At 42.6% G+C, this 23,193-nt stretch overlaps 1 protein-coding gene across 2 annotated transcripts in view; it reads right to left on the bottom strand.

Annotated features, from left to right (window-relative positions):
- The window catches only part of LOC133477426 (sodium/potassium/calcium exchanger 3-like), an 80,489-nt gene extending 58,300 nt beyond the window's left edge, over positions 1-22,189 (bottom strand). For both annotated transcript variants that reach the window (XM_061772147.1, XM_061772148.1), the window contains exons 1-2: positions 21,739-22,189; positions 12,539-12,652 (exon numbers count right to left, since the gene is read on the bottom strand). In XM_061772147.1, coding sequence (XP_061628131.1) covers positions 12,539-12,652; positions 21,739-21,973 — 349 coding nt within the window. In that variant the 5' untranslated portion in view covers positions 21,974-22,189. The remainder of the gene's footprint in view (positions 1-12,538; positions 12,653-21,738) is intronic.
- Positions 22,190-23,193: the final 1,004 nt, after the last annotated feature.

Here is a 23,193-nt window from a genome sequence, read left to right as displayed (position 1 = left end):
ACGGTCAGCAGCGGCTTTGTAGGACCGTCCCTGGCACAGCAGCATCTGGCGGGCTCGCTTCCAGGTCCTCCTGCAGCGTCTCACCAAGGTAAATGCTGCTGGAACTGTGGACTCTGGGGCTATGGCAGGAAACAGAGATGGTTGGTAACCATGCACAACGTGAAAAGGCGATAGACCAGTGGATGCAGAGGGGAGGGAATTGTGGGAGAATTCGACCCAAACCAGTTTCTGAGACCAGGATCGCGGCTCCTGTGAAGCGAGACATCGGAGCCCAGTCTCCAGGTGGTGGTTCAGCCTCTCGGTTTGGCCGTTGGTTTCAGGATGAAACCCAGATGACAGACTGACGGTAGCACCTATGAGATTGCAAAACTCCTTCCAAAATTGCGAAATGAATTGGGGACCCCTATCAGACACCACATTCTTGGGGAAACCATGGAACTTGAAAACCTGATTAATCATCAACTCGGTCTTTAGGTAGTGTCTTTAGCTGAGGGGAGTTTTGGAAGTGCAATGAAGTGTGCCATCTTAGAGAACCTGTCAACAACTGTAAGAATGGTGGTATTGCCTTTAGAGGCCGGTAATACTGTCACAAAGTCTACGGAAATGTCTGACCAAGGACGTTGTGGTATTGGCAGGGGTCGCAACTCCCCAGAAGGACGTTGATGAGAGGGCTTGTTAGCAGCACATACCTGGCAAGCATTGACGTAATCGATAACATCCCTCCTAACATTAGGCCACCAAAAGCGCTGTTCGACCACTGATTGCGTCTTGGCAATGCCTGGGTGACATACAGTTCGGTTCGTGTGAGGTCGGAACCACATAAAGCCTGTTTTCAGGGCAATCTTTAGGGCTAGGAGTGTTTTTCAGAGCCCCTTTAACCGCAGTTTCAATGTCCCAAACAAAAGCGGAAATGAAACATGACTTGGGCAAAATAGTCTTAGGGTCGGACAAAGAATTATCTTCGGAGAAAATACGTGACAAAGCATCTGGCTTACCATTTTTAGAACCAAGTCGGTAGGATAACGTGAAATTAAATCTCGTGAAGAACAGAGCCCATCTAGCCTGCCTCGCATTTAATCTTTTAGCAGTTTTAATATACCCAAGGTTCTTGTGATCTGTCCATACTAAAAACGGAGTCTGTGCCCCCTCTAGCCAGTGCCTCCACTCCATCAAAGCCACCTTGACTGCCAGCAGTTCACGGTCACCAATGTCATAATTTTTTTCAGCTGGGGTCAGTTTTTTGGAGAGAAAAGCACAAGGATGTAATTTATCATCCTTGAGAGATTTCTGGGAGAGCACTGCTCCTATTCCGGCATCAGACACATCGACTTCTACCACAAACTGCTGTTTGAGATCTGGCAAAGTAAGGATGGGAGCGGAGGTAAAGCTCGATTTAAGTTTTTGAAAAGTTGCCTGACAAAGCGGGTTCCATACAAAAGGTTTGTGTGGCGAGGTAAGATCATGCAAAGGAGAGGCTATAGAAATAAAATTTCTGATGAATTTTCTGTAGAAGTTTGCGAACCCTAAGAACCTTTGTACATCTTTGCGTGATGTGGGAGTAGGCCAATTAATAACTGCATTGACTTTGCAAGGGTCCATTTTGACTTCACCTTGAGCCAGGACGAAACCCAGAAAAGAAACGGACGCCTTGTGGAATTCACATTTCTCAGCCTTGACATACAGTTGATTCTGCAGAAACTGCTGCAAAACAGAGTGGACATGAATAAAGTGAGTCTCCTCATCCGGGGAGAATATCAAAATGTCGTCCAAATAGACAAAAACATAAACATTCAACATGTCACGCAGGACATCATTGACAAAGTTTTGGAAAACAGCTGGAGCATTAGTAAGCCCAAAAGGCATTACCAAATACTCATAATGTCCCGTTGGTGTGTTGAATGCTGTTTTCCATTCATCCCCCTCCCTTATCCTGACTAGATGATATGCATTTCTTAAGTCCAGTTTGGTGAAAATCTTGGCTCCCTCCAGGAACTCAAAGGCGGTGGAGATGAGAGGAAGAGGGTACCTGTTTTTTTACAGTGATCTCGTTGAGACCCCGGTAATCGATACAGGGTCGCAGGGTCTTGTCTTTCTTGACCACAAAGAAAAATCCTGCTCCCGCAGGGGATGAAGATGGGCGAATGATCACGGCTGCCAGTCATTCTTCCACGTACTCCTTCATGGCCTTGAGTTCTGGCCCTGAAAGAGAGAACAACCTCCCTCGTGGGGGTGTGGTTCCAGGCAGCAAGTCAACAGTCTGTGGGGTGGAAGGGATTTGGCCTTGGACTTGGAAAAACGTCTTTAATATCCTGGTAACAGGTGGGCACTTGAGATAAATCAGGATCCCCAGATGGGGTCTGTGGATTGTCCTTAGAAACATAGCCCTGAACATCACATGGCGGCTTGAAACAGTTCCGGGCGCAATTGCTGCCCAATGACATAACCTGCCCAGAGGACCAGTCAATGTGGGGGTTATGTAATTTCAACCATGGGTTCCCGAAGATAAGGTCATGATTCATGGCATCAAAAACATGAAAACTAATGCGTTTCGAGTGAGAATCAGGAAATGTCAATGTGAGTGTTTGGGTGCGGTGAGTGATCTTGCCCATAAAACTGCCGTCTGCAGCATAGGTGTTGCGGTGGCGTTTTATTTGAAAGGTTCTAAGGTGCATACGTCTAACGAGGAGGGAGTTAAGTAAGTTAGCGTCAGAACCAGAGTCAATTAATACAGGTGTATGAATTTCTTGATCAGGAGAGCATAGTGTCACTTTAGGAAGAACCCGTGTAGGGTCTTCCTTAATGAAATTCAGACTCACCTCTCCCGTGCCCTTGCTACCGGCACCGGCAACTTTGACGTGACAGTTGCTCACGGAATGACCCAACTGACCGCAGTAGAAGCACCGCCCTTCCCTCAGCCGGCGTTGACGTTCCTCAGGGGAGAGACGGAACCTGCCCAGTTGCATGGGTTCATCCGTGGGGACACTAGTCAATGGGTTGAGACCGGAACCAGGGGATCTGCCTTGGTTTGGCTGGTCACCGAGGCTCGTCCTCCAAGTGCGCGGTGACGCAGCCCTCCGTCGATCTCCATCCAGCTCGCGATCCAAAAGCCTCTTGTCGATTTTTACGGCGAGAGCGATGAGAGTGTCCAAGTCGGTCGGCAGGTCTAGCGGGACTAAATGATCCTTGACGGCGGGGGATAGTCCTTGAAAAAAGGCATCGAGTAGCGCCCGATTATTCCAATGACTCTCAGCTGCTAGAATGCGAAACTCAATCGCGTAATCTGACACCCTGCACTTGCCTTGTTGTAAGGTGACAAGGGAGCGAGCTGCCTCACGATCTGGAGTGGAAAATTTTAAAAATTGCTCCATAGTCTTTACGAAAAAAGCCCATGAATGACACGCGGCGGAATTGCGGCTCCATTCAGCAGTAGCCCACGCCTCACCACGACCAGTCAGGTGGGAAATGATGAAAGCGATTTTTGCCCGCTCGGTGGGGAATGCAGCCGCCTGCAGCTCAAAGTGGAGTTCGCACTGCGTGATGAACGGCTTAATGTTCCCAGAATCTCCAGAGAACCTCTCCGGTCGAGAGAGCTGTGGGCAGACAGCAGCGGAGGTGGCTGCATGGTGACTGCTTCACATGGAAATACCGTGGCGGTATTGGGTGTGGTGCCAACTGGTTCCTTCTCTTGAATAATTTTCATAAGAAGTTCAAACTGCGAGGCCACCTGTCTCATTATATTGTCCTGATGCCTTGACAGTCCCTCTAGATGAAGGTGGAGGGCAGCAAGCTGCTCATCCTGCTTCGAGAGGCGTTGACCCTGCGCTTGAAGGGCTTTGCGTACCAGGTCTGAGTCTGCTGGGTCCACGTTATGGCCAGTTCGTTCTGTCATGAACGGAACAGAGGATAGGACCCAAAAATGCACGACTCCGAAACAAATGGACAGTTTCCAAAAAGAGAGATTTAATAGACGGGCATAGGTCGGTACACAGGCAGGCAATCCAAGAAAGGCAACAGTATTCAAAAACATGAGGCAAAGAGGCAAGGTCGATAATCGGAACAGGGTCAAATCTTACTGTGAGTCTGTGACGTGGAAACAAGGAATGCTGGAACGCGACGACAAGGTACAACGAACTGGCAACGAGAGGGAATGAGACACGAGGTTAAATACAATAGGTAATTAGGGTGAACGAGGCACAGGTGGTGAAGATGCTCACAGGAGCAGGTGTGTGTGAAACAGGGGGGAAGACAAAACCCGGAACACACACACATGACAGTCTTACACATAAATAAAAACAGAATACAATGATTTGCAAATCATGTTCAACCTATATGTAATTGAATACACTGCAAAGACAAGATATTTAATGTTCAAACTGATGAACTTGATTGTTTTTAGCAAATAATCATTAACTTAGAATTTTATTGCTGTAACATGTTCCAAAAAAGCTGGGACAGGTGGTAAAAAAGACAGAAAGTTGAGGAATGCTCATCAAACACCTGTTTGGAACATCCCACAGGTGAACAGGCTAATTGGGAACAGGTGTGTGCCATGATTGGGTATAAAAGGCTTCCCTGAATTGCTCAGTCATTCACAAGCAAAAATGGGGCGAGGTTCACCTCTTTGTGAACAAGTGCGTGAGAAAATAGTCGACCAGTTTAAGGACAATGTTCCTCAACGTACAATTGCAAGGAATTTAGGGATTTCATCATCTACGGTCCATAATATCATCAAAAGGTTCAGAGAATCCAGAGAAATCACTGCATGTAAGCGGCAAGGCCGAAAAACAACATTGAATGCCCGTGACCTTCGATCCCTCAGGTGGCACTGCATCAAAAACCGACATCAATGTGTAAAGGATATCACCACATGGGCTCAGGAACATTTCAGAAAACCAATGTCAGCAAATACAGTTCGGCGCTACATCCATAAGTGCAACTTGAAACTCTACTATGCAAAACAAAAGCCATTTATCAACAATACCCAGAAACGCCACCGGCTTCTCTGGGCCCGAGCTCATCTAAGATGGACCGATGCAAAGTGGAAAAGTTTTCTGTGGTCCGACGAGTCCACATTTCAAATTGTTTTTGGAAATTGGGGACGTCGTGTCCTCCGGGCCAAAGAGGAAAAGAACCATCCGGACTGTTATAGACGCAAAGTTCAAAAGCCAGCATCTGTGTTGGAATGGGGATGTGTTAGTGCCAATGGCATGGGTAACTTACACATCTGTGAAGGCACCATTAATCCTGAAAGGTACATACAGGTTTTGGAGAAACATATGCTGCCATTCAAGCAATGCCTTTTTCATGGACGCCCTTGCTTATTTCAGCAAGACAATGCCAAACCACATTCTGCAAGTGTTACAACAGCGTGGCTTCATAGTTAAAGAGTGCGGGTACTCGACTGGCCTGCCTGCAGTCCAGACGTGTCTCCCATTGAAAATGTGTGGCGCATTATGAAGCGTAAAATACGACAACGAAGACCCTGGACTGTTGAACAGCTGAAGCTGTACATCAAGCAAGAACGGGAAAGAATCCCACCTACAAAGCTTTAACAATTGGTGTCCTCAGTTCCCTAATGTTTATTGAATGTTGTTAAAAGAAAAGGTGATGTAACAGAGTGGTAAACATGACCTTGTCCCAGCTTTTTTGGAACGTGTTGCAGCCATAAAATTCTAAGTTAATGATTATTTGCTAGAAGCAATCAAGTTTATCAGTCTGAACATTAAATATCTTGTCTTTGTAGTGTTTTCAATTAAATATAGGTTGAACATGATTTGCAAATCATTGTATTCTGTTTATATTTATGTTTAACACAACGTCCCAACATTGGAATTGGGGTTGTAGAACCCTCCAAGTCCTGTAAGAAGCAGAAGGTGTGCAAATCAAGGAGAAGACAACTGTCATCTATGGTGGAATTCCAGTCCACAATGCTATATTAAAACTTCTCCGGATCTGCATCTATAGCCTACCTCTAACTGCTGCTAAGACGCACAGGTAGTGCTTTGTTTACCAAAGCAGCCATATTACTCCTCATACGTAATATATATTTTATTCTTTATCATTCTGTCGCTGTTCATTGCACTGACGCAAACCACAGCTTTGAAACAACCCCCTCAAATGGCATATCAAAAGATACGACGTGAATATTTTGTGTAACCATGGTAACACAATTCCCCCAAACACACCTTAATTTCCCAATTGAAATGAAAAGGGTTCCCTCAATGATTTGAAAGTGTCATTTTTTCCCTGGCGTGTTACTTTAGCATATTGTAACCAACAAATGTTACAATCTTATTTTCGACCGCTGCTGATCTTCATGTCTTCTTTGAGGTATTTTTCTGAAAATGTAAATTTTACTTCAAGTCGTGATTTAAAAAGGGAGAGGAAATACAGCATCTGAGAGGAGTTTTCATTTGTGTGTATTGCATCAGGTAGAATGCTTGCTCAAGTATGAGCCAGCTAATAAGCTCATAGTATGATGAGTTGTACGCGAGGTTGTACACAAAGGAAGGACAAAAGGAGTTGTACAGATTGGTGTGGCCAAGGGATTTGAGCTGTAAAGGATTTGCAGAAGGTTAGGGTGATTAAAGGCTGAGATTGATGTGTACTGATAATTGAGAAAAGGGTGTTGAGTAGATGGAAGGAGTATTTTGAAGAGTTGACGAATTAAAAAAATTTAAGAAAAAGCAGGTGGAAGCAGTGAAACAGGTGGTAGGCCAGATTAGAAAGGATGAAGTGGGGAAAGGATGATTTAGAGGATGAATTGTGGAAAAGCTGTTGGTCCTGATGGCAGGTGGAAATGTGGCAGTGCCACAGGGGATGGCAGTGGATTTTTTGACAAGATTGTTCAACAGCATCTTAGGGAAGGCGCCTGAGGAATGGCGAAAGAGTGAGATGGTGCCATTTTTCTTTTTTCTATGACAAGGGTGGTGTGCAGAGTTGTAGCAACTATAGAGAAATTAAGTTGATGAGCCATACAATGAAAACTTGGTAAAGAGTAGTGAAAGCCAGGTTGAGACAAGAAGTAAGTAACTGTGAGTAACAGTATGGTTTCATGCCTAGAACAAGAATCACAGATACCATATTTGCCCTGAGAATGCTGCTGGAGAAGTACAGGGAGTGTCAGAAGGACCTCCATTTTGTCTTCGTGGATTGAGAAATAGCCTTTGACTGGGTGCCAAAGGAGGAGCTGTTACATTGTATGAGTAGCAGATGTACGTTAGACTCGTCGAGGAGTTCACAGTGGTGAAGTATGCTGCTGGAGTGACAGATTACGTCAAGGTGGAGGTGGGACTGCATTAAGGATCTGCTCTGAGCCCCTTCTTGTTTGGTGATGGTGATGGAAAGATTGACAGCTGAGGACAGATAGGAGTCCCCGTGGACAATGATGTTGCGAGTAGGGAGCGGGTGGACGAGAACCTCAAGAGGTGGACGTATGCACTAGAGGGACAAAGAATGAAGGTCAGTTACAGCAAGACAGAGTATGTATGTGAATGAAAGGGAGGTTAGCCGAATGGTAAGGTTACACGGAGGAGAGGTGGAGAAAGTGCAGTTCAAGTAGGGCTACTTGGGATCAACTGATCAGAGGAATGGGGTGTGTGGAGGAGAGATGAAGAAGAGATTACAGGCAGGATGCAGCGGGTGCAGAAAACTGTCAGGAGTGATCTATAATAGAAGAACACCAGCTAAAGGGAAAGGAAAGGTTTATCGGAAAGTAGTGAGTAGTAAGCATATGCATTGGTCAAGGCTGTGTGATTTTTCGTTTTTAATAAATCTGCAGAAATTTCAAAAATCTTCAATATAGGGTGCTGTGTGTACATTAATGTGGAAAAAAATTTACTTAAATGATTTTAGCAAATGGCTGTAACATAAAAAAAAAGTAAAAAATTGAAGGCGGTCTGAATACTTTCCATATCCACTGTATATATATATATATAGAGAGAGAGAGAGAGAGAGAAAGAAAGAGAGAGAGAGAGAGAGAGAGAGAGAGAGAGAGAGTGACAGAGAGAGAGAGAGAGAAGCTAAACTAAATAGAATAGTATTGGTAAAGGTGAATTAATCCATATCCACAGATATTTTTGACAAAGGGACATCGAAATCTCACATACTTTGATTAAGGCTGCAACTCCGTCCGCCATTGCAAGGTTGATGCAATAAAAACATTAAAATAACAAATATTGAAGCCATAATTTATTAATGATTACGATTATACAGTAATGATTTTGTTGTGCAATTGAACAGTATGCAATATAATTTTTATCCTTTTACCAAATATACCGCAATAACTGTCCCACGGTAATGTTCTTGACCATCCATCCATTTTCTGAGCCGCTTCTCCTCACTAGGGTCGCAGGCGTGCTGGAGCCTATCCCAGCTGTCATCGGGCAGGAGGCGGGGTACACCCTGAACTGGTTGTGTTCTTGACCAAATTTTGAAAATATGGAAATTCAGACAAATTTGAACAGATTTTTATGGAAGTCAGCTCTGTCTGTATACTACGTACTAGGGTCGCAGGCGTGCTGGAGCCTATCCCAGCTGACACTGGGCAGGAGGCAGGGTACACCCTGAACTGGTCGTCAGCCAATCGCAGGGCACATAGAAACAAACAACCATTCGCACTCACATTCACACCTACGGGCAATTTAGAGTCTTCAATCAACCTACCATGCATGTTTTTGGGATGTGGGAGGAAACCGGAGTGCCCGGAGAAAACCCACGCAGGCACGGGGAGAACATGTAAACTCCACACAGGCGGGCCGGGATTTGAACCCCGGTCCTCAGAACTGTGAGGTAGATGTGCCTACCAGTCAGTCAATGTACTATCTATCTATCTATCTATCTATCGATGGATAGATATATAGATATATAGATATATATATATAAATATATCTATATATATACACCCTGCATTTATTCTTACTTCCTCTATTTTTTCCTTGCCATTACCTGTCCACGTCCACCAGAATCTTCTGCTGAGAGAACTGTGAAATCACTCTGCCAACCCCTCTCCTATTGGATGTGCCGTCTGACATCACATTCGATGCTGGTCCCAAATTGAAAATTTTTCAATTCGAGTCGTGCCGTCGCATCACATTCACAATGAATGTCTTCGTCGACGGCGCACTGCGCTCTGCTAAGTGTGGTGTAAAAAGGCCTTTACAGGAATTACATTAGATTACGTTTAGACATCCCTAATTTAAGGGAAAAAAATGGAAGGTGAAGCATGACTCAGAAATACACTGCAATGGCCCATTTTATTTGACAAGAACAAAAGCAACAGGGTAGAAATAAAAATATCCTGAATTTCTCAAGAGGGTAGTTAAGGGCAGGAAGTCACCAGAGCTGCTGCATGTGCTTTAAATTTAGCAGAGATGTAAGAGGAGGAATTAAGTTGAACTTTGGCCCCTCTTTCTTTTAAAAATGACCTTGGGAGTCTGGAGGAGGTTGATGGTGGCTATATTTTCATCCTCTGCTGAAGGTAAAATATACAAATGTCAGCGTCACCTTTAGCAGTTATCTCTCTCCATCATGCCTTGTACACATAAATTATGCCTCAACTGCAATTCATTCCATCCACCTCTAAAAATAGCAACAGACATTGGTGATGTTCAGAATGCATGTTCAGTAGATGTAGCAATGTGACAAGATTTCCTAAAACTGACAGTCCCTCAAAATGCTGAGTCTGGTTACAATGGCCACTTCAACCTGAGTACAACTCACCAAGAATTTTGACAATCGGATGATGGTTTGTGAGTTTTTTGTGTCCGAAAAAAAAAGCCTTTTTGGGGAACTTTTTTTTTTTTATATTGCCTATAGAAAATCTGGTAAAAAAAAATGACTTCAAGTTAGAGTAAAACAGTAGAGGAAATAGTACAACTTAATTGTTTCTCAACATATCTCCGAAACCCTTTTGTTCCGTTTGCTACTCAGGGAACCTCTTCTTCGATTGGCTGACAAATTTCACTTAAAAATATCCACCAGTCGACCGAAATTCCGAGGGATTCTCCAAGTCAGTACATCAAAATTACTTTGACGTTTCAAATAGCTTCACTTGCCCTAAAAATGCAACTTAAATGGCGCAAATGGATCATTATCCATGAGAATAGCAGCGTGGGCAGTAGAATAAGTCATGTACTTTAGTCATCTATAGTTTTTTCCTGTATTTATTTCTTATGGAGGATTCTAGAGGCATTTGAAGTGTTCATTCCATGCCTTTTAGAAATTTCCACAAAGAGGGCGGCCACTTGCTGTGTCACACGCTATCACATTTTTAAAGGCAAAATAGTGCCTCCAATTTGAACTACAGTAATTGTTAAAGAATATCCATCCATCCATTTTCTGAGCCGCTTCTCCTCACAAGGGTCGCGGGCGTGCTGGAGCCTATCCCAGCTGTCATCGGGCAGGAGGCGGGGTACACCCTGAACTGGTTGCCAGCCAATCGCAGGGCACATAGAAACAAACAACCATTCGCGCTCACAGTCATGCCTATGGGCAATTTAGAGTCTCCAATTAATGCATGTTTTTGGGATGTGGGAGGAAACCAGAGTGCCCGGAGAAAACCCACGCAGGCACGGGGAGAACATGCGAACTCTACACAGGCGGGGCCGGGGATTGAACCCGGGTCCTCAGAACTGTGAGGCTGACGCTCTAACCAGTCGCCCACCGTGCCTGTTTTTATTATGTTTGAGATTTTTTTGTTTTTTTTTTGTTTGGGAGCTTGTGTGATGTGAGGGTTAGTTGCAGATCGGTGCAGGTCAATTCATACATCAATCCAGTTTCTTTTGATGTGTGTGTGTTTGTGTGTGTTTGTGTGTGTGTGTGTGTGTGTGTGTGTGTGTGTATATATTAGAGGGAGTTTTGTGTTTGGCCTTTGAACTTATTTTTCTGGTGTTTAAATGCTTTTATAATTCATGGGTCAAAAATGACCCATAAGACAACTTTTGTAGCCTAGTGGTGTACAGCCCACATGGAAACATAAACAAAAACAAAGTATCACTTTTTCCCTTCAGGAAAAGTCATAAAATTTCAAGTTGGAAAAAGATAGTTTCAGTTATTTTTTCTACAGCTAAACATGGCAGAGGGTCACTTTTGGCCCACAAGACAACACAAGGGTTAAAGCGGAATCACTCTTCGCACTTGTAGGTGAGAAAAAGTCAGGAGGCGCCGATATTCTTTGCCAATAGATATTACAGCTAAAATAGCTGACTCACAGCATCTCGTTGATCAGCTAAATACTTTACGGGGTCAGTCTCTCTACTAGTGATTGTTGCTTTTTATTTGGTATTGTTTCACGATTAAAAAAGCCAAATAAACAACAATTAAGCAATAACACACGAGAAGGAGTGATGTTGGACTCACTAAACTTTTTGAAACTGAGAGCTAATTTTTGCTTCCTGATTAATGTGAAGGGCTACGGGTTTCATACACAGGTACATTTCTGGGCTTCAGGTTCAACTACGTCAATTACAGGTTATTCATACTACGGCTGCAAATAATGCTTAGTTTCCCAATAGATTAAACAGACTATTCTTTTTTTCCATAAATTGAAATGATTCAGTTACTGGTTTGGTTTGTGGCATGTCAGAAACCAAGCAAAAACACTGAACACTGATAATCAGTCTGCCTTCACAGAGAACTACAGAAATCAGAAATCAGAGAGGCTGAAATCAGAGGATTCAGACAGTTGGACAGACAGTAAATGATTCATCGATTATCAAAGTAGTTGTAGATTATTTTATTAATCGATTAGTTGTTGACTAATCTATTAATGGTTGCACCTATATGCTCTACATACATTTGATAGCTTTCTGGAGTCGCTTACAACGTGGCGACGCACCTCAAGTGCAATATGACATTTCACCTTCATGGGGCTTTAATACAGCCTCTGGAGTGCAAAGGAGGAACTGCCTAAATCAATGGATTGCCAGATTTCACAGGAAATTACCACATTTTCAAGTTGTTCCACCCAGATTGCATATCTGGCACAAAGGTACTTAAAATGACAGATTTACAGCAAGTGGATGGGACAATCTGCATCGCAAGAAAAGTGAGTAGCTGCGCGCCGTTTCTGTCTTAAGCACATGCGAGGATATGGCCCTAAATGCCCACACTTGCCTGAAACCAAAGTTAGCTGTTGAAGATAAAAGGGTCCCCAAATTATATTTTCCGAGATTTGGGCAAAATGAGGGAAAACACGAGGCGACAGAGGAAGGCCAGCGCAAAGGTGGCAAGAGAGAAAGAGAGAGAGAGAGAAACGGTGGCATGCGAGAGAGCAAGAGAGCGAGAGAAAGTTAACAATTACGATCAAAAAGACGCAGAAAAACTGTTGTGGAAGTCGCAATGTCACTGCATACATACTAACTGTGCTCATGAAAGATCAAATAACACCCCAATGCGGGTTACTTCACAATGGTAACTACAGTAGGAGCAGATGAGGTTGAGGTTTAGAGTATGTATGATGAGCATTTGCTTGCCTCCATCTCCTCCCTCTTCGAGATATGAGGAAGACTTCTATCTTGTAGTCTTTCAACCCTCTTACCTGGAGAAGTGCAATTCTTTTCTATCTCCATTTCCACTGTGCTGCTGTTGTCCACTGTCTGCAGTAGCCTCCTTCCCTCCCATCTCCCTTGGTGATTGGTACTGTAGCTGGAACCTGGACAATATGGATTACAGTAAAACATCTAGTCCCTCTCTTCAGCAGTAGACTCATTTTAGAATCTTCAACATTGTGTTTATGAATAAAAAATGATAGTTGGCTGAATTATATCCTTTCATAATGCCTCGAATATTATAAATACACATTCTATATTCAATACAAAAAATTAAATATTACAATATGATAGCAGTTTTCCACGCAAAGCAAAAGTCAAGGCTGACTGCTGTACATCAATCAGTTGCTGCCCTGTGGGACACTATAATTTTCCATTGGGGACAGAGATGGATTCAAACTTTCCTTTTTCTTATACACAATTGGCTGTGCTGTTGGACTTCAGGGACGTGCAGGGGAATGGGGTGGGGTGGGGGTGGGGGGTCCGGGATGGGGGGGTAGTGGGGGGATGCCTGAGCCCCTGCCCCTTCTCACTTAATGCCCACAGTGCCCTTTTCTTTGTTTGCATGTGCTTTGTGTGTTTTTGCGTTGTGTGGCCTTTCACAATAAATGTAATGTAACTCAGCTGAAAAAAATGGATCACGATATAACTAAGGAATCAATAAAGTTATAAGCAGTTAAATTAGCCAGTGTGTTAAGGAGAGAGGAGAGGGAAGGGCAGGGAAACTGGACAATTTCAACCTCTGAATATGCGCCTCCATTTCCAGTTCAGGCTGTACCCTGCCTCTCGCCCAGAGTTAGCTGGGATAGGCTCCAGCACGCCCGCGACCCTAGTGAAGATAAGCGGGATGGAAAATTGATGGATTGGATGTGATGAAAAACGTTGAGACAGTGGCGAACAGGTGTGGCCATAATTATTGCCCCCTCGGCTTGGTGCCTTGTACGTTGGTGTTCACCCTGGTAGAGAGGAGGGTAGCCTCCCTCCACCTTCTGTTGGGGGGACGGGTCCTGACTGTTGTTCTTGGAGGGGGTGCTGGATAGTGCTCCCGCTGGGGACTCCCTCGTTCTGCTGGGGGACTTTTAACACTCACGTGGGCAATGACAGTGTTACCTGGAAAGGTGTGTTTGGGATGAACGGCCTCCCCGACCAGAACTCGAGTGGTGTTCTCTTATTGCACTTCTGTGCTTGTCATGGATTGTCCATAACAAACATCATGTTCAGACATCAGGGTGCCACATGTGCACTTGGCATCAGGACACCCCTGGCCGCAGTTCGATGATCGGCTTTGTGGTTGTGTCATCGGACTTGCTGCCACATGTCTTAGAAACTCCGGTGACGAGAGGGGCCGAGCGATCAACCTATCACCACCTGGTGGTGTGTTGGATCCAATGGTGGTGGAAGATGCTGGTCCGACCTGGCTGGGAACTACTGGCAGTCTCCTGTCAGAAGGAGCTTCAACTATCACCTCTGGCAGAACTTCTCCCATGTCCCTGGTGAGGCAGGGGACATTGAGTCTGAGTTGACCGTGTTCTGCACTAGGGCTGCACGATATTGGAATAAAATGACATTGTGAATTTTTTAAACTTGCGATAATAATTGTGGTGTGAAAGAATACAGGATCAGTGTTTGGAAAGTTCATTTTCTACACAAATTACTTCAAAGTTCAATTCATCATTCCAAAAATTAACTAGTTCAGTTCATCGTTCATAATTCAAAACTAAGTTCACCGGTCTAAAAACAAACTAGTTGATAGTTCTATTTTTTTTCAGTACAGTATGTTGCACACAAAATACTGGTATTTCATTTGCCCATTGTTGCCACCCATTTAGTCCACACTAGTAGCCAGCTGCAGCTTTCACCCTACAATTTAAAAAACATGAGGAAAAACTTGTTGCTTTGAATCGTGTTTTTTAAAAAGAGGAATGAAAACAAAAACAGGACTTTTGTCCTTAATGAGCAAAAACATGCAACACAGTATGACATGAACGATGGGGAAAGGACATTGATAACTTTGCATTCCTCGTAGCTCTGGCTGACTATATAAACAAAATAATTTCTTTATGGAATTATCATATTATCACAGTGTGATCATGCAGTGTTTTAACTAAATCATTCTGATACAAATAATAATTTTCCTAGTAATCAATTTTTCAAGTGTCCCTGAACGCATCTCACGCACTCACGCAGCTGTCGCTTGCCTGCCTAGTTTAATTCTGAAGCGTGAAATAGGAAATGCAGCAGATGTAAAATATTTTAATCTTTTGAGCATGTACAAACAGGTCCCTCTGCTGGTGACTTAGTATTAAAGTTGATTCACTGTATATTACAGTACACCAACATCGCAGCAGACCCTGTGATGTGACTTTTGCGCAAATGTACATTGCGATGACGATGCTCAAACAAAATATCGTGCAGCCATAATCCGCACCTCCATTGTTGAGGCGGCCGACTGGAACTGTAGCTGTCAGGTGGCCGGTGCCTGTTGTGGCAGCAATCCCCAAACCCGTTGGTGGACACCAGCAGTAAGGGATGCAGTCAAGATGAAAGAGTCCTATCGGACCTTTTTGGCTTGTGGCACTCTGGAGGCAGCTGATGGGTACCGGCGAGCCAAGCTGAACGCAGCTTTGGTGATTGCTGCGGCAAAAACTTGGGTGTGGGAGGAGTTTGGTGAGACCATGGAGAATGACTTCTGGAACGGCTTTGAAGAAATTCTGGTCCACCATCCCACGTCTCAGGAAGGGGAATTAGTGCACCATCAACACTGTATTATAGTGTGGATGGGGCGTCGCTGACCTCAACTCAGGACGTTGTGAGTCGATGGGCAGAATATTTCGAAGACCTCCTCAATTCCACTGACACCCCTTCCCATGAGGAAACAGAGTCTTGAGATCACGAGGAGGGCTGTCCTATCACTGGGGTTGAGGTTACTGAGTTTGCTAAAAAGCTCCTCAGTGGCAGGGGGATCTACCCGGAGTTCTTGAGGGGTCTGGATGTTGGGTTGACATGCCGCTAAAGCATCTTACCTGGCCTAGCCATCACTAAATCACACAGCAGCAGTGGAAGAGAATTGCGTGTGTGTCAGTGCTAAACTGTTTCCCCCTCCACTGCCTCCCGCCCTGTTTTGCTAACCTGCACATGGATAAATTAGTGTAAAAATGATTAATGGACCCCTGTGAGGAGGCGTTGAGTGCCCTCCTTCATGTTCCGCAACATCAAACTCAATTAGGCAGAGCTTTATTAAGCACATCATAAATAATAAATTTTAATTGATCTTCCAGCTAACTAATTAAGAGTTAACAAGAACACAATAGGGGCAAGAGAAATGGATTTAACACCCAAGTGTTGCCCCAGCTACACTTCATTGTACAGAAGCAGCAGGGGCACTACTCGGGATTTGGGGCCCTGGGAAAAAAATATCACTTTGGACACTTGAACTTCAATGCCTCTAATTTAAAATACCATTTTTCAAGTGCCCTTGTTCATAATGGGCTCATAGAATTGTCATAATTTCGCTGCCCCTTTCAGGGGGATTTTCAGTGTTAGAACCTAAAACTTGTAATTCACCATTAAAATTTTGTGTTCCAAGTTCATTGAAGTCGATGTACTGTACAGAAGGGCATACTGACCATGATATCGCCATGATTTGATCTTTATGACTGAAAATGTTAGCACTTTGTTTTGTGCTGATTGAATGGGCTTAAAATTTGGTCATCGTGCGCAATTTTAATTCAAGGTCAAATTTGTATTTTCATGGAGTAGGAATATTAATCAATACTTCTACATAATTAATGAATCATTACACCACTAGTATATAAATACTGTATATATATATATATATAGGAATGAATATATAAATACTGTATATATATATATATCCATCCATCCATCTACCGATCTATCGATGTATCGATCTATCGATCTATCGATCTATCTATCAATCTATCACCCTCCCTCCCCTCTCTCTCTCTCTCTCTCTCTCTCTCTCTCTCTCTCTCTATAGAGGGTGATAGATTGATAGATAGTTCGATAGATAAATTGATAGATAGATCGATAGATCGGTAGATGGATGGATGGATGGATGGATGGATGGATAGATATTGTGTTTACCCATGGCTATAAAGTGAAGCGTGGAAAGCCTCTGTCACCCCTAAATATTATTCATTCATTCCTCTTCCATTCCGCTTATCCTCACTAGGGCTGCGGGTGGGCTGGAGCCTATCCCAGCTATCTTCGGGCAAGAGGCGGTGTACACCCTGAACTGGTCGCCAGCCAATCGCAGGGCACATAGAAACAAACAACCAATCGCCCTCACATTCAAAACCTGCATGTTTTTAGGATGTGGGAGGAAACCGGAGTGCCCGGAGAAATCCCACGCAGGCACGGGGAGAACATGTAAACGCCACACAGGCGGGGCCGGGATTTGAACCTTGACCCTTTAGAATCACACACAGCTTGCACATTCAAATAATGTGTGTGCTTACGATTGTGGTATGTAAACTCCTTGTCTGAGGGGGGAACAAGTACACAATATATCCAGTATGTAGTATGTATACATATGAGTGCAGTGTATCGCACCAATAATTTTAGAGCCATGTTTTGTTTGATTGAACTCGTCCCCAAGTAAACAGTGTGTTTAAAACTCGGGACAACACACCAGAAAAACTGCTCTGGGTGAGGCCTGCACCAATTGCTACTGTGTGTGTGTGGGTGCTCCCAGTTAGTCGATCAACTTTCAACTTCTCTTTGAGTCTGAAATCAATGTTGCGCCAGTTTATGCAGGCCTTAAGAGTGAAGAATCATAGTCATGAATAAATCGTCTTTACTGTCCTTTAATAAAATAAGTGCCAATAGCCTTGGGTAATTAACGTAACGTTTTTGAGCTAAGGATTGACAATAAAGGTTGAATTTTGAGTGTCTAAATGAGCCATTTCCTATGAATTATGCTAATTTCATTGCAAATACCAGGTTTTTCTTTGAAATGCATTTTTGTGTTCATCTATTTTAATTCTTTATGTACACAATGTGCAAGGGGTTTGCTTCCTTGGTAAGACAGAAGACGATATCGTAATGTACCGTAGATTGTTGTCGCACAATTGATGTTTTGTGATTTTGTCATAATCTTTGGCAAAACATCCCAATATCCATCCATCCATTTTCTGAGCCGCTTATCCTCACAAGGGTCGCGGGAGTGCTGGAGCCTATCCCAGCTATCATCGGGCAGGAGGCGGGGTACACCCTGAACTGGTTGCCAGCCAATCGCAGCATCCCAATATCATATCATAAATTACTAATTAAATTACTTTGTAATTTCCATCCAATCTGAACTTTGTGCATGTGTGCACGTATGCGTGCATGTGTGTGTAGAATCACAAATAGACAGTGGTTAACTACTAAAATTGAAGGTGAATCTTCTTCCCTGAGACGCATGATTACAAGGATAAGCCATAAATTGCAAATTTCATTTTTCAAATGCAAAAGCTAATATTCCATTTGTGAGACTAGTAAATGATATCTTATCTTAAATAAGATAAATTAAACCAGGTCTGAGGCACACACCAAAAATTGCTACTACCGCTGATACCAAAAAAATTAGCCCTTCTCAACTTTTTTAATTCAAGTGATAAATTATTATTCTTGCTTACACTGACTCAATAGCCAGTGGTATAGTGCCATATTAACAAATGAAAAGGGAGGCAAATGAGCACGTCAAGTGGTGCACACGTCTGCAATTATTTATCATCACTGGCTCGTTTGATTGCATATACTGTAGATGCTTTAGATAGATTAATGGTATGACATAAACATCACTGCAGCATTGAAATAAAATCAATGTCGAAAAAGGGAGAGAAACAGTGACCAGTAGCAGTTACATAAGTTTGAGGCTTTCAGCAAATGTCTCGTGCCTAGATTCCACATATTTGTTGCTAAAACATAATGCAGAAGCCCAAAACATATAGTCTAGGTTGATACTCTGAAGAGATGACCTATGAAGTCATAATAGAAAGAAAATCCATCTACTGTACTGCTAAAGTAACAATGCGCCTATCGATTCAACCACAGTACAGTACTGCGGATTTAAACTCATTATGATGAACACACATTGTATAGAACAGGCAAACTCCACACAGGAACAGGGTTGTAATAGTTTTGGATTTTCCATTACAGTTTGACATTTTTATTTTTCACATTCGGTTATTTTTAAATAGTTTTTAGAGCAGGTTTGTTCATTTTCAATGGTTTTTATTTTTTTCACAAAAAACTTCATTTTGTTTAGTTTGTATTCATTTCAGTATTAGTTTTCTTTTTTTTTTAATTTGGGGTATTTGTAAAGTGTGAGATAAAAAAAAAAAGTTCACAATAAGTTTTGTGTCATAAAAAGTAAAATATGTATTAACTTACATTACATTACATTTCAGAATTATTAACTTACTAACAGATAAACAACCATCTACAAATGAAATACAGTTACTATATAACAGTCCGCAGAATTTGAAGACCAATAAGTGCCGTGCATAATACTGGTTCTAAGGTTAGATTAGATGCATCACAACGTACAGTAAACCCATTCATGAGACACATGCTGTATGTAGTATGGCCTTCATAAAAATATGTTTATACGTTTAACTTACAAAACAATATATATATTTTTGCACGTTTTCCTTCCCTTGTGGGTAAATGGCAAACATCTCATGTGGACTTTTAGATTTGTGACTGTTAGATAGACAGACATATAGAAAGCTTCCGTTTACCTCTTGTAACTCCAGTGAAATTGCATCCAGTCTGTTTCATTGCTGTTGTTGTTGTTGTTGTGTCCATGATTATTGTGACAAAGCTTTTCAAGTTTTCCTGCTGTTGCTGAAATTGTGTTGTAAGAACGTCCTGTTGTTGCAGTAGTTCAATCACCTGCTGTGTCAGCGAGACAAACTCATTGTCTGCTTTCCCGTCTGCCTTTCGTGGCAGGAAACAGCAGACTTTTGATACTTTCTGCAGTTTTCCGTTTCTCTGAGTTTTCCCCAAAAGACAAATAACCGATGTGCAGTTTCCGTGGAAGGTGCTAGCTAGTCGGTAGCTGTCTTAGCCACGGTCTTAGCCGTTTCCGTTAGCAACACGTAGCAACAAAAAAACAGCTTGGACGTAAAAGTTAGCTTTCAAACTTGCGCTTGGTCTGGCGAGGCATAGATATGAATGGGTAGATACGCTAGCACCATAAAGCTGCCCAGCTAACCAACGTGCCAATATAGCGGCTATGTTGGGAAGGTCGACATTCCCATAGAAGGCAAACGCATGAACACTAAAATTAAGTCGCAACTTCCTTATTCCTTAATCGATTTTCATGAGGGTTACTGTATTGTCAACGCCAAAGCGTACGCTATCAATAAACAAAATTTTTAAAGAAGCAATAATATATATATATATATATATATATTTAAAATATTTTTTTCATGTGAAAGGGACTCCCAGTTCCCTTGTCGTAATTATATGCCGTTTTATGCAACGGTATACAGCACAGTGTACCGGCATTGTTGGTATTTTGGTTTTCTTGCTGTACACACATGGAATGCGCTGACGACTTTTACTTCCTTAGCTTAGCGTGACCGTTGACACGGCATGTGGTATCTACCAATACATAAATTGTGTGGCGAGCAGTCAATACAATGGCGCTGCCCGAAGGAGGCGTCACTTCTCGCCGACAGACAGTAAGTGAACAACAATTCCCAAAGGACTGTTCGACCTTCTTTCTGTTTGCGTTGCGTATCGATGTATTTATCTGAAATAAAGAAATTTAAAATCAACGTTGAATGTTCATGTATAAAATTAATTGACAAAGATGAAAACAAAGGACATTTCCGCTATATAGTTATTTTTTGTTTGTTTCGCAAATGTAAAATGTTTTATTTACTGTTTTTTTAAAACATTTTATTTTAATTTTGTTTTGTTTACAAAAATGTTTTCTCAATTTTAGTTTTAGTTATTTTGTTCACTTTCATTTATGTTGTACTATAACAACGTTGCACAGGAAGGATGGAGTCAAAATTCAAACCCCAAACATCAGAAATGTGAGACAGACATTCAAACAACTAAACCCCCATGTATCCCAGTGATTACAGTCATGACAAATACTTGTATATCTTTGCTTATCTATGCCAGCGATGTATAGTGGCAGGCAGAACAATGAAAGGCGCTTCCATTAGATGGCAGAAGGTACCAAGAAAAACCTGTGTACCCACCTGTTGCTATTCATACAACAGAATAAGTCATGGCTTCCAGCTGTTGAGAGACACTGTATCTATGTCCTCATTTGATGTGCAGTATTATGCTTGTGCCACAATAAGGCGCTTGGTCACATGCAATAGGACGCATGCCTAAGTCATCATGCCTTTTAGGGTTGCTTCCTTCCTGTGTGTCAGTAGAGTTCTTTGCTGTTTTATTCTTTGATAGCTTGATGTCTCTGTGAGGCTGATGTGATGTGGGCAACGGCTTCTATTCAATTTGCCACGCTTCGCCAAATATACTTTTACTCAAATGCAACGTTCAGCTGCAACAACTTAACACCTGCAAGTATTTCAGCTTTGTGTTCAATTAAACAGTCCTAGATTTCACACTTTGTAAGTCAATTCGTGAGTAAATGAAGACGAAATCACGATTTCAGTATTTGTGATTTTTGTTTTTTTTGTTTTTTGTTTTTTTGCTTGGTGGTGTTCCGTGAAAGAAACACTGCAGTGGCCTATGTATTAAATAGTAATACAGCCATGGGCATCTCAACCTGTATTTGTTGAAAGACTACTAGGAACGGATTTTGCCCATGTATTTTTAGTAAAAGAAAAAAAATAATAATAATAAGGGCCTAAGCCCTCTCAGGTTTAATCAACCTCTCGAGCTTTATTTAAATCTCATACAAAAAGATTGTTGTACATAGTGCTTTTCATAATAAAATCCACATATGACGTGGATATACAGTACAAGCCCGTTTAAATGGATTATTATTATTATGCATCCATCTATTTTCTTAACCGCTTTACAAACCATCTGTAACGAGTACAACTTGTTAATTACTGTTGTTCGAAGGGTCCAAACCTACTTTAACACGCCATGACGCTAAGTCAGTTCTCTCACACTACTAAAAAAATAAAATAAATACATTTTAAAAAAATAAAAATAAATTAAAAAATATATTTCCATGCATCCTCACCTGAGCCGTCAGCTAAGGAGGACAATCCCTTGACGACGAGAAGCAAAGCGCCGAACAAGCATATCTGTATTACAACCAACTCTTTGCGCCTTTTCCGCCTCGCTTTCGCCTTCTTCCGCTTGGGCATCACTTGCGCCGGACGATTCCGGAGTCGGATACCCGACAGAGACGTCACATCTTCGGTTGCGACATCCATGCGTGGCCCCAATTGGAGAAAAACAGCGAGCTCCTCCATCCACTTTCCCGATGGAACTGATAGTGGGGCGAAGAGGATAATTTGGGGGAAAGTGAACGTTGTGTTGTGAGGGCTGCTCAGCGGCAAAACAACCAAATACACGAGCGGTCGGTCTACTTCTTGGCGTAACGTTCCATCCAATGCGGTTGGAGTCAGGTAGCACGAACGTGCAGCACCCTTCGTGGACGCCTGCGCCGGGACTATTGAGCGCGCGAATGTTGCGCGTGCACCGGACGCGCACACGTGCACGCGAGCAAACACGCTTCACTTTAAGCCGTGCTCACTTCGTCAACAATAGCACAAACACTTTAACATTGGAGGCATTTGGCAGAGGTTTGTATGTCACCAACCGCCAGAACTACATGCTTGGCGGGGATTTACCACAGACCAGCCGTCTGTTAATCAACAGTTCACAGTAATGTCAATAAAGTTGTATCGAATCTAATATGCATATCGGAAAAAAATACATTGTATATTTATACAATGATAGTAGACATGTATCTATTAGTTATATATTTTATTTTTAATTTTTTTTAATTATACAAAAATGAATTCAAATTTTATTTCATATTTTAAATCGGATGACATTTTATTATTTACAACCTATGTAAATTGCAGATGGATGGTGCCATACGCAATAAAATAATCTCTGACATACACGTTTTGGTCAAAAAATATTTCCTCACGTGCCTTGAGTCGCATATCAATTTAAGTGACATCCCATTCTTAATCCATAGGGTTGTATTATATATTATATTATATATTAATATGAGGCGGCACGGTGGCCGACTGGTTAGAGCGTCAGCCTCACAGTTCTGAGGACCCGGGTTCAATCCCCGTCCCCGCCTGTGTGGAGTTTGCATGTTCTCCCCGTGCCTGCGTGGGTTTTCTCCGGGCACTCCGGTTTCCTCCCACATCCCAAAAACATGCATTAATTGGAGACTCTAAATTGCCCGTAGGCATGACTGTGAGTGCGAATGGTTGTTTGTTTCTATGTGCCCTGCGATTGGCTGGCAACCAGTTCAGGGTGTACCCTGCCTCCTGCCCGATGACAGCTGGGATAGGCTCCAGCACGCCCGCGACCCTAGTGAGGAGAAGCGGCTCAGAAAATGGATGGATGGATATTAATATGACGTCAGTCCACTCTTTGCAGTTGTAACTGCTTCAACTCTTCAGTGAAGCCTGTCCACAAGGTTTAGGAGTGTTTTTATGGACATTTT

The sequence above is a fragment of the Phyllopteryx taeniolatus genome, chromosome 4 (genome assembly GCF_024500385.1).
Source record: "Phyllopteryx taeniolatus isolate TA_2022b chromosome 4, UOR_Ptae_1.2, whole genome shotgun sequence".
NCBI lineage: Eukaryota > Metazoa > Chordata > Actinopteri > Syngnathiformes > Syngnathidae > Phyllopteryx > Phyllopteryx taeniolatus.
This window is presented reverse-complemented; position numbering and strand designations above follow the sequence as displayed.